At 36.5% G+C, this 11,512-nt stretch overlaps 3 protein-coding genes across 3 annotated transcripts in view; 1 reads left to right on the forward strand and 2 right to left on the reverse strand.

Moving 5' to 3' along the window:
- LOC108969372 overlaps positions 1-3,471 on the reverse strand; it is a 9,948-nt gene extending 6,477 nt beyond the window's left edge. Inside the window, exons 1-2 of the mRNA XM_018934037.1 lie at positions 3,124-3,471; positions 2,418-2,489 (exon numbers count right to left, since the gene is read on the reverse strand). Coding sequence (XP_018789582.1) covers positions 2,418-2,489; positions 3,124-3,375 — 324 coding nt within the window. The 5' untranslated portion in view covers positions 3,376-3,471. The remainder of the gene's footprint in view (positions 1-2,417; positions 2,490-3,123) is intronic.
- Positions 3,472-4,484: 1,013 nt separating this feature from the next.
- Positions 4,485-6,797, forward strand: LOC108969385 (EF-hand domain-containing family member B-like). Its single transcript, XM_018934064.1, has 3 exons — positions 4,485-5,092; positions 5,157-5,330; positions 5,997-6,797. The coding sequence occupies exons 1-3, from the start codon at positions 4,578-4,580 to the stop codon at positions 6,772-6,774; spliced, it is 1,467 nt and encodes a 488-aa protein (XP_018789609.1). The 5' UTR covers positions 4,485-4,577; the 3' UTR covers positions 6,775-6,797.
- A 100-nt stretch (positions 6,798-6,897) lies between these two features.
- Positions 6,898-10,816, reverse strand: LOC108969383 (pre-mRNA-splicing factor CWC22 homolog). The gene is made up of 3 exons (XM_018934063.1): positions 10,180-10,816; positions 8,872-10,123; positions 6,898-8,787 (listed from the first exon to the last, which is right to left on the reverse strand). Exons 1-3 carry the CDS (start codon positions 10,711-10,713, stop codon positions 7,094-7,096), a joined length of 3,480 nt encoding a protein of 1,159 aa, XP_018789608.1. The 5' UTR covers positions 10,714-10,816; the 3' UTR covers positions 6,898-7,093.
- Between the last annotated feature and the right edge of the window lie 696 nt (positions 10,817-11,512).

Raw genomic sequence — 11,512 nt, forward strand, 5'->3', positions numbered from 1 at the left:
TCTGATGCGAGAGTTAGCATAGGTCGCCAGGTTATGCTATTTAACACACCACCACTAGCGATTCGGCGAGCTACTACAAGTGCCCATAACTCTGGTGGGGGGCTTCGTCATTCATTGTGTAGAATGTCGAATCGTCAATCTGTTCCGCCAGCTCAATCCCCCTACGGTCATTTGACAAACAGGAATGCCCAAAATCGTGGTGCGCATTAAAGTCGCCTAGCACCAAACGGTTTTCACCACGAAGTAACGCACCTATATTCGGGTGATATCGTGTACGGCAACATGTAACTGGGGGGATGTATATATTAAATATTTCGAGCTCGACATCGCCTGACCGGACAGCTATGCCCTGACATTCTAGGGTAGTATCCCTTCGATCGATGTCTTCATCGATTAGACGATACTGCACGGTGTTGTGCAATATGAAGGCTAGGCCACCACCATTATCTCGCTCGCGATCTTTACGTATAACGTTGAAACCTGCACAACTCAAGATCTGAGCGGATGTTTAGTTTGGTTTCTTGGACCGCAGCTATCGATACGCGCTCCCGATTCATAAGTGCAACTATCTCCTCGATCTTGCTCTGGAGTCCGTTGCAGTTGAATTGAAGTAGCCGGGTTTGTCGCGGGTGTCCGTGGGTGATCCTGGTGGTGAGGGAGGAACGTGTGGGTGGTATTTGTTACAGCTGCAAAACCAGCCGGGGCGGTTGGTGCACTAGGGTGTTTGTTGGCGACGCCACTGTTGTGTGTTGCGGGGGCAGACTCCTGCAGCATGGGGCAACGTACGACTCACTCCACTCACGTGTGGTGCGCAGGCCGGAGTATGGTGGAGGATCAATCATTGTGTGAGGATGTTTTATCTGAAGTGGTGTTGGTCCACTCCATAAGATTGATAGAATTTTAAGCAAGGAGAAATACGTCGACATGGACTGAGGAAAATTTGCATGTTATAAGGAAGATAACAATTCAAAGCATACGTCTAAGTTCACACAAACGTTTTTTAATGAAAATTCTATCAATGTTTTGAAGTGGGAATCGTCCAGCCCAGACTTAAACCCTATAGCACATCTCTTGGGCGACCAAAAATATTCCAAATATGGATGTTCTTGTTGATGAAATTAGGACAACATGGCAAGAAACACTAGCGGTGCGCTATCATAATTTTTTGCTGATAAAACATTTTCGTTTCTAGTTAGTTGTCCCACTATATGTTTTTGTTTAAAATTTCATAATGAAGGAGAATTTTAAGCAAAGTGTTTACTATACAAGTTTAAGTTTAACATAAGTTTCAATAAAATGAGTGAAAACACATAAATGGTACGAGATTTTTTTGGGAAATAACATCATTTACTTGTAAATAAGTGGCGTTTCTAATTAGTTGTCAACAGCTGTATATATTTAGAGTAAGTAGTTCCACTTCACTTGCTCTGGAATACAATCTTCAATTATAATTTGTCGCTACTCAATTTTGTGACTACATATTTATGTATGTTTGAATTTACTTAAATCAATTGTTATTTCTACAATAAATTCTTTTTTCTCACTACAATCGCTCTGTCATAATGACCCAGATTCAAAAGTAACGTGCTAAGTAATTATGCTTATTTGCTCAAACATTTAGCGTATAATAATCCAATAGCAAAATTAAAATTCTTCTGGGAATTGAGTCAACAACAATCTGCTAGGAGTTCTAGTATACTTTAACTTTAAGTGATTTAAGACTACTTTTAAATTTCACTGCGATGAAAGCTGAAAGAAACTGCTGTTGTAACCAACTGAAGAAACAAACAAGTTAGAATCAATAATCTTCTGAAAACATATATATGTACATACATATGTGATTGAAAGCAAAAAAAAACATTCACTTCATTTGCATCGAAACTTTACAAATATAAAAATTAACGTGGTTAAATGGCTAAATCGACTCAACTTGTCATACTGATCATATACAAATTGGATTGCAACTTAATATCCCTGTCCAGGGTATACATATAATAATATTGATAGTAATTTATTTCTCAAATGAAATTACCATTACCAGAAAACTTTTAACTCTCTAAAGATGTTACAATCGAAACTTAAAACCAATTTCTGTGTTAGCTAATTGGATTCTCGGAGAACAAGTAATTATCTGAAAGCAAATGTAATTTACAATTATTTTCTCAAAAAATAAACATTTGGGTAAACCACAAGAAAAGATAAGGCATCAATCACTATGAAAATGAGTTCAATGCAAATGTATATGGATACTCCATTAAAAAAGTACGAACTTTTCCTATTCCATTTCTATTTGATTATACCAATATACAATATATAATTTTCTTAGTTCGAAAATAGTTACTACTTCTTTTAGCGCTCTCACGAAAATCGGGTAAAAAATGTCTATCATTACCATTTTTGAAAATGCCTCTACTTACAATTATTGTTAGAGTTGATAAGCCATCACGTTCAATATAAATAGTAGTTGCACAACCATTCGCTATCGCTATCTGAAAAAAATAAAAATATAACTATTTATGTCTTTAAATACTTGTAAAATTAAAAATAGCAATGTAGTACATTAAAAACCAGATAATAATAAAAAATATATAATAATATTTACTAGCAATGCAAACATACCTCCATGGTATGCGCGTATAATTGTTAAGACGCTTTACTTAAGAAAACATTTTTTCAAAATTATTATTCTTAAATAAATACATAACTACACACATTCTCAAAAATGTTGTGTCTAGATTTCTAGTCGATGCAACAAAATTTACATCAGATTTTAACCTTTACCGCGTTTTCCATCACTCACGTTTTCGAAGCTCCTCTTATAACTTCCAATTTACTGCACCGATTTAGTATATAATTTGATAAATTTATATTTTTGATTTTAGATGATCCAGGATTGATTTATGAGGCGCACAGGTATTCGAGGCGCTCCATCAGCGTATTTGTTAATATTTCTCAATGAAATAATATCATACTAAAATGTAATATTCGTTTTTAATGACAGATTTGAATTGTTTCAATAAAAAAAGGTATAAAAATGGCTTTGATTTTACACGAATTAAACCTTTTCTTAACTTAGCAATAATCAAATATGTATGTATATTATTTGAATGTAAAGAAATTTACCTCACCCTGAAGTTCTTCTGGCGTGATGTCACATGGAATATCTGAGAGTATATTATCAGATTCTAAAATTTGTTGCAACTTAAGTTCAGTGGCCCGAACTAACCGTTCATGATCTCTCCTTTCAGCATCCAATTTAGGAATACGTTTTTTCTTACCCGGCTTCTTATCACCCGGCTTCAAATGACGCTGCTCACGTTGATATTGTCGCAACAAATTTATTGGCATTCTTTTTCTATTTCTTTTGCGGCGCATATTATATATAATAAGGCGTTACACCTATAATAGGAAATATGCTTACACAAATATAATATTTGTCTTAAGTATTAATGAATATATTTTGGAATATAAACAAACTAATGGGTAGTGATGGGTCGATAACTGTGCTAGTAAAAAATTAACGATTATTTATACCGGCTAATATCGACAATTCGATTTTTATCTCTTAAATCCCAGGGATCTTGTGTTATGTTTTTTGTACCATTTTGACTTAAGAATAAAAAAAAGTTAATTATCTTATGAAAGACAGTCGTTAATAGTAAATATGCTCTCACAACAGTCTATAAACTTTCGTCCAGTTCGTGAATATGAAATCACTACGCTACAGATTCGTTATTTACACTTATTAACAAAAAATTTTAACATCGAAAAAGTATTATATAAAAAATAATAAATAACTATTGAGCGTAGAGTGTTTGATATCTTCTAGTATCAAAAACTTTTGCGAAATCCAACGCGACTATGATAGTCCTCCCAAAGGGTGGTTTTTAATTTAGGCTTAAAGCTAAAGGCTATTGCTGTTTTAACGGTAGAAAACATTCCTTACGTAATTTGAAGGAATTGTACCGAATCCATTCCAGTTACTTAGACCCGACTGTAATGGGAACGGAAAGTATAAGTTCTTTTGTGGTACTCTACAATTTTCGGTTTACGAGACTCAAGTAGTGAAGATCGGGAGTAACAAGCCCTCAAGTGTCTTCACTACAGGGGGCAAAGAGAGTTATAGGATGGTAAGACTTCCCTAGGTTAGCAGGTTTCTTAGATTTAAGTTTGGGAAATAGTTTCCCGATTTTCCACACATCGCGTAGTACATATTAGTCACTTGAAAATCTTTTCTTTGGTATCCTAACGAATACGATATTATGAATGAATACAATTCGACCATTACCAAGCCCACAAAATTGTGATTTCCAGAAGAAAGAAATCCTCAATTTTTAATTGTTTTTTTCACCTTCTTCGTCTTCGTTTAACTCCAACAATTACAATTTTTTCATATGAATGATTTTACTTTTTATATTGAACTCAACAATCACGTTTGCTTCTTTTTAGCTCATTGACTACCTTATTTGATACAAAATAAAAACATAAAATTTCTTCTTGACATAGATAAATCGTATTATAATTTTCATTGAAGATAGTAATCGCCAAATTGCGCTTTTTATTTTTTATATATTGACATGAGCAATTGCGGTAAATACGTAGATCGCAATCCGAGTTTGCGGGCAGCAGGGAAATGTTTTGTCTCGAAAGAGAAGACAGAAGACGCGCTGAAAATATTCTCCACGGAAGAGGCAGCGGAAAATATATTGCTCACAAAATGCCGCCTCAATAACAAGAATGTAAGCAACGATGTTTTGCCCTTCCAGCGATATATACCTGAGGAAAACATAAAGGAATTACTTAGTCCTGAATTGAAAAAGAGTAGATTTGTTGTATTCCGCGAAAAATTTGCCGAAAATATGTATTTTAAGAAACCTGAACTCGGTAAAGTCTTTCCATTGGACTCAAAACCTCAAAATGTAACGAACGATAATACCACCTTTGGGGACTCTACAATACGATCCGAATCGTTATATGATCTCATATTACCGCGAAAGTCTCCAGATGAAGTGAACCGCGAATATGTTCGCTGGCATGAAAAGTATATTATCAGCCATGGTCATTACTTACCTTCAGAACAATTAAGTCGCCAGTAAGAAGCATTATACTATTTTCACACATCTGTTGAGACTCAAAAAATATATTTTAATTCTTAGTTATAAAAAACCGTTCGACAAGAATAACCACTTCGGGACGGTTTACGATGTGGACTTCAATGGAAAATATGTTAAGAGAGCAATTCAACAATGTGATAATCTTATTATCATCAGTAAGGCGCAAAAGCAATTCCTTGAAAGGACTTTGGGCCGTTTGGGACGCAGTATTTATAGGTAAAGGAAATAATATTTTAAATTGTAATTACACCCTTGACCGAAATTTTGAGCTCCAAACTGGAATATTAAGTATGTTTATAAACCACTCACTTAATAATACTATGCTATATACTCTTAGTTTTTAAATGGGAGTACTTTCAAAAACTATTTTGTGTCTCGGCCCGACATTTGTAGCTATTACCTACATAAGTGCCTACTAAAGCATAAAAGGTTAAAACTGTTGAACTAGTTATAGCTTGATGTAGTAACATCTAAAAGGAAGCGTCGGATGACGATGATGCTGCTCATTTGGCGAACCCACCAATATCGTACCACTATGGAAATATCTTCTATATGAACTGACCGATCAAAATAAAGATTTTGCATAACAAAATTTGTTATTTGACGAAATATTTTCACCAAATAGAATATTATCCAAGGCATCACTGATCTCCGAAGCCATTTTTCAGATCGGACATACAATCTGACCAATCCAACTCAAGTTATTGTATGGAAAACTTTTTTATTTGGGAAGATATCTTTATTGTCCGCGGCCATAGTACAATATCCGAACAAATTCTTCAAATCAGAGCCACACAAACAGATCGATGTAAAAAATGCGCCTGTGAAGGGTATTATAACTGTCGATACTAATGGCGTTTCTTATTTTTCTTTTATTATTAGAGAAAATCGTTATATAACACCCGAAATGTCTTTCGGTGCACCCTCTGGCGCAGATGAATGTAATGTGAAAGCACTTATGGAAATACAAGATCAGTGTGAAGGAACGAGTCCTCTTATAACTGCATTGGGGCATTTAAATAAAGTGCGGCAGAAGCTATTCGAACGCCACAACTTTCACATGCAAGATTTAAAATTAGCTTTGGAGAATCATGACATTAAAAAAACAGGACTGTTAACATTGAAGGAAATATTTGAGATATTAAGGCGAGAGGGCGTTTATTGTAATTCGGAAAAGATAACTACAGCGCTACGTCATTTCAAATTGATTGAAAACGAGGGTCTACCAACAGAAGGTGTCAAATATGAAGAGCTATGGAAGCTCATACATGTACAATATCCAATACCAAAAACCGGAAATATCTCAAAAATGCCACCAAATATTTATAACAAAGAAACCACCTACCGGCTACTCTGTCAAGATCGGAACAAACCACCCGTTGAAGCCATACCATCGAAACCCTTCGATACGGAGAATGCAGAAGAGCCGACAACTGTCAAAGATGTTATATCTCCTGATATTCCAATGCATTTTGGGCTTGCCCCTAGTGATTTCGCTAAATTACGCCCCAAAGAGGAACTGCGACGTATTTTTAAACGTTTATTGGATGCAGAAAAGTTCGATATTACGTGGGAAACTGCGCAAAATAAATTAAAACGTTCAAACGAATTGATATCAGTGGATGAACTGCGACAGGCTATGAATAGTCATAAGGACTAATATTGTAAATTGGGAGGTGGAAATTGGAGTAATACAAAGTATTTAAATTTCATTTGAAAGCTATTGAACGACAATACTCTTTGATCTTTAAACGACTTTTGATTAATTAAAATTGCTTGTGTGTATGATTTAAAATACAAACATTTATGTATGTAAAAATTTGTGTGTAAGTAAACATTATAGCTCTTATCCTGATAAAGTTTAGAGAAAATAATTGTTTCAATATATTTCTGACATGTACAGTACCAGTTTTTTAACATAAAAAATCCACAATAGCTCTAAAGCCTATTTAAATTCAATGTCACACTAACTGTAACGATTATCCACGTTCTTTGGAACCATTGCGCGTTGATCGCACACTACGTTTGTCATAGTAGTTACGGTCCTCACGATTGCGATCTCGGCTGCGACTACGGCTACGACTGCGTTGGCGTCTGTTCTCACGATCTTTTCGTCGTTCTTCATCAGAGCGGCGAACATACTCTTTAGCACGTTCCTTTCGCTCACGTATTTGTTCTTTATCTTCCCGCTTTCTATCAGGTGACTTATCTCTTTGCCGTCTGTGCTCCAGTTGCCTGTCAGAATATCTATTATCGTTCCTACTCTTCTCTTCATCATTACGCTCATTTCGTTCCGATTTGTCCCGTTTATCTCTTTTTACTTTACTTGCTTTTCTATTATCTTCACCATCATTACGATTATGATTTCGTTGCATTTTATCCTGTTTATCATCATTTGCCCTTCTCGACTTTTTCTTTGACTTGGTCGAAGAATCTTTGGACTTTTTAGAACTGTTGTTACGGTTACGATTACGCCTATTATCGTCACTGCTGCTGCTACTGCCGCTACTGCTTTCATCATCGCTTGTACTGCTGTTGGAGTCTGATGAATTGTCAGAATCACTGCTACTATTATGTTCGCTAATTTTCTTGGCTTTATTTTTTCTTGAATGAGCCTTCCGCTTTACCTTCTCCCTCTTCGAATCCTTGCTGCTGCCTTTCATTTTATCAGTTTTTGCTTTGTTCCGCTTTTTCTTACGTTTTTCATCTTCTGAATCACTAGAGTCTGACGTATCACTAGTCGTGGAACTACTGTCTGATGAACTTGATGAGCTTGAAGAAGATGATGACGAACTTGAAGAGCTGCTTTCTTCTGGCTTAACTGCCAATATTTCAACATTGATAGCTGGCACTGATTTCGGTGCGTTTTTCAAAAATTGTCTTAATTCATCAGTTAAACCTCCCAAGCCAATCGATGTGAAAAAGTTGATAGCGAAGCGCGTATTCCTGGGATTGTCCTTAGGGAATAGACCAGCCAAACTTTCCGTTAAAACTTCGTCTTTCAGTTTAGTATTCAATTTCCCCAGTCCCATATATTCGGCTAACTCTTGGAAGAGAATTTTTATAAAAATACGGCTTGAGGAGGTCGTGTCATCTTCATTTAGTTTAATACACTCCAGCACATCCCAACCTATGGCATCAGTGAATAGTAAATGTGCAAAAAATTTACTTACATTCCGTAAGCGATTTGTATCTAAACGATGAGTTGTTTGGTATGTATCTTTGAATATCTCTTCAAATGGTTCAATATAGATTTTGTTAATGGCACAAAATCGTTGCGCTAGCAATCCATAAAATTTTTCGTACGTGCGCTGTTCTGCACAACAATCAAGGAACATGTGACAGAGCTCGATCTCTTGACCTGGTTTCAACTGCATCTTCATCAACTTATGAGCGCATTCCTCATAATCCAAACTCGAGTTTATTGTTAGATAAATTGTACGCCGTAAAGCAATTAGATTGGTTTCGGTGTTGTCAATGATGTCCCCAGCCGTTTTCTGGCCACCGTCTTCTCCTTCATTTTCTGAATCCGAGTCACCAGAGCCACTTTCAGAATCGCTGCCAGAGCCCGAACCACTGCCACTACCACTAGCATCACTTCCCAATATCTCTTTACAAAGACCTTTATACTTTTCTTCATTATTTTCATACTGATCATCGAATTTGAAAGCATCTAAATGGGAATATAAAGTTTAGTCTTACGCAAAATTACAAATGATTAAACTATTTTAATACACATCAACTCATTATTACTCACTTAAAACATCTTCAGGATTTGTGGCCTCATCTAACATTAGCAAATGTGTAAATTGATCATCTTCTTCCACCAGCTCAAGGGACTCAATAATTGACTGATGATCTTTAAAACCGTCTTTTCGTACCTGAAATACCACTTCAATCATATACTGTACGCGTTTATCCAATTTACCCTCGTGCAGTATATTCTTAAGCATTTCAAAAATGGCACCTATTCCTTTTGACGACACCTCAGTCAATTTCATGCCGCATTCTTTCAAAAAGGCAATAGCCACCTCCACTGAGTCGTCTGTAGGTGTTTCTACTAACAACGTTAGTATTTCCAATGCGAGAATTTCATGTGCCACACGCTGATTTACCAAATGGGCGACGAAACGAGACGAAGATAAACAAACCGCTTTATCATTTCGACGAAAGGCTCGTTTGAATTGTATCACCAAGCGCTTAAGTAATAATTCACCAATATTAGGAAATTTGGAATTTATTATAGAGACCAAAGCTGCATAGACGTGTGTGAATGTTGGTGATGCTGCTTGGGCTTGTATTATAGAACGACAAAGTAGACCACGACCTCGTACAATATTCTCCTTCAGGAGCTCACGCGTTATAATCGCTATGTTGTCTACATTCACTTTGTTAATATAACCATGAATAGATTTTTTTAGTGCTTCCCATGCTATACGCTGATACGCAGCTGAAGCTTTATCGGTTATTTCGGCTTGCATCATACGTAACTTAGCTGGTGGAATGTAAGCACCGCCAGTACGTGATGTTAACAGATCCACAGTTCGTCGCTGGCGATCAGTAATCTTTGCCTTTGGATCAGTAACCGTAGCATTGTCATTATTATCATTTTTATTTTCGTCTTTTTCTTTACGAGTGGGAGACAATTGATTACTTTTCGGCGAATTTTCAACACTAAGACTTTTTCCTCTCTCTCTTCTTTTTTTCTTCCGATCTTCATTTTCGCAGCGCTCACGTTCGGCATGACGTCGTTTACGTTCCTCTTGTCGTCTTTCTAGGGATACTGACCGACGGGAACGTTTACGGGAACGAGATCGTGAACGTTGTCTGGAAATAGAGCGGTTACGGGAACGATTGCGTCGAGAGGATTTTATTGGCTCTCGAGAACGAGATCTAGAGCGCCGACGAGATTTGTTTGCACTACGGGTTTCCTTTGTTTCCTGTATTTTATTATTCTCGTCAGATTTTTTAGCGGAAGTGGATTCCGATTTTTTTTCGGAAACTTGGTCCTGCAAAAAATAATTTTAATTATTTTAAAAACTTACAGAGTATAAGAAAATCAAACCTTGCTTTCGCTCAAGTCGATAGTGCTTTCCTCAGATTTATCACCAGTAGGGGTTGGTTCGATATTTCCATTCGACGCATTAAATCTTTCTGATTCTCTCTCCTTATCGTCTACTACTTGGGTATGTGTTTCATTATTAGTTATTTCACCTTCTTCAAGTTCTCCAGGGGCTTTATTTTCATTTGAATCATATTCAGCCGCAACAATGGAATCGCTTAACACTTTATTTCTGTCAGGGCATTCTGTGTTAGTTAACCTTACTTTATCATTTTCTTCTCCATTTTCGCAGCTCTTTACACTAACTTCCTCAGGCAAGTAATCTTCGTTTGGTGTTAAAGATTTTTTTTCTTCTAACAAGGGAACTGATGAAGATTTATAATCATTTCCATTCTCTGTAGTAGTATCATCTTTTTTAGCAGATGATTCTTTTTTGCTTAGAGCCGAATCAGCAGAAGACGATGTACTTGACGAACTTGAAGTTACACTTTCACTCTCACTGCTAGATGAGCTGCTATCGGTATCACTATCTGCCATCTTTTACGAAATGAAAATATTTCGCTCTAAATTCACGCCTTCAAATTGCTTTGAATTTTACAATTTTCCATGCAAAACAACTCTAGATGATCAAGATATATCGATTTAAACCGAATGCCGATATTATATCGATTACATTTTTTAATTATACGGAGGCCAGGTTATCACTATAACATAAGTCACGCCCAGAACTCATAGAGCGCAACAGACTTCAAGTGACATCTGTCAAATATTAAAATACACACGTTCTTAAGCACAGTGTTTTGTTTTGTTCTCAGTCCCCTCACGTTCTGATAATTTATTATCAGCGCTGTTGGATGGATTCTTCTTGGTGGGCGGGCGAAAATTCTTAGTAACGATCTTAGGAATGCCATTGATATATTTAATGGTTTTTGTTAAATCACCACCCTTTATTATGGCATCAAGTTCAGCTCTTAGGTTTTTGAGGTGTTGTTGTTGCGCTTGTGTTAAGTCAGACTTGAAGGTAATCTGAGGTCCTTCTGCTTCAGCTGTTGATTTCCATTTGAGAATAGTTAATGCATCATCTGGTGATGGTGTTTCAATGAGTAACGGCCGTGTACGGCCAGCTAACGGACGACCAAGTCGCCGTATTCTAAAATTCATTGTGTTGCTAGCGAGACTGGGTGGTAGTGCTGCGAGGACTTTTGTTCTATCTTCCTCCAAGCGATCTTGACCATCGACTTTTATTGATTCAGCCACATTCATGGCTATTACATTTGATTGGCGCTTTTTCCGTTCAGCCAGTTCAGCAATAATGTCCTCAGTGGATTCAGACAAA

Source organism: Bactrocera latifrons, unplaced genomic scaffold (assembly GCF_001853355.1).
Source record: "Bactrocera latifrons isolate USDA-ARS-PBARC rearing strain unplaced genomic scaffold, ASM185335v1 scaffold_25, whole genome shotgun sequence".
Classification (NCBI taxonomy): Eukaryota; Metazoa; Arthropoda; class Insecta; order Diptera; family Tephritidae; genus Bactrocera; species Bactrocera latifrons.

Coding starts and splice junctions, on each gene's coding strand:
- LOC108969385 (XM_018934064.1), top strand. CDS start 4,578: ATGAGCAATTGCGGTAAATACGTAGATCGCAATCCGAGTTTGCGGGCA. Junction 5,093..5,156: donor TCAGAACAATTAAGTCGCCA/GTAAGAAGCATT, acceptor TTTAATTCTTAG/TTATAAAAAACCGTTCGACA. Junction 5,331..5,996: donor TTGGGACGCAGTATTTATAG/GTAAAGGAAATA, acceptor TTTTATTATTAG/AGAAAATCGTTATATAACAC.
- LOC108969383 (XM_018934063.1), bottom strand. CDS start 10,713: ATGGCAGATAGTGATACCGATAGCAGCTCATCTAGCAGTGAGAGTGAA. Junction 10,124..10,179: donor TCGACTTGAGCGAAAGCAAG/GTTTGATTTTCT, acceptor TATTTTTTGCAG/GACCAAGTTTCCGAAAAAAA. Junction 8,788..8,871: donor AAATCCTGAAGATGTTTTAA/GTGAGTAATAAT, acceptor ATTCCCATTTAG/ATGCTTTCAAATTCGATGAT.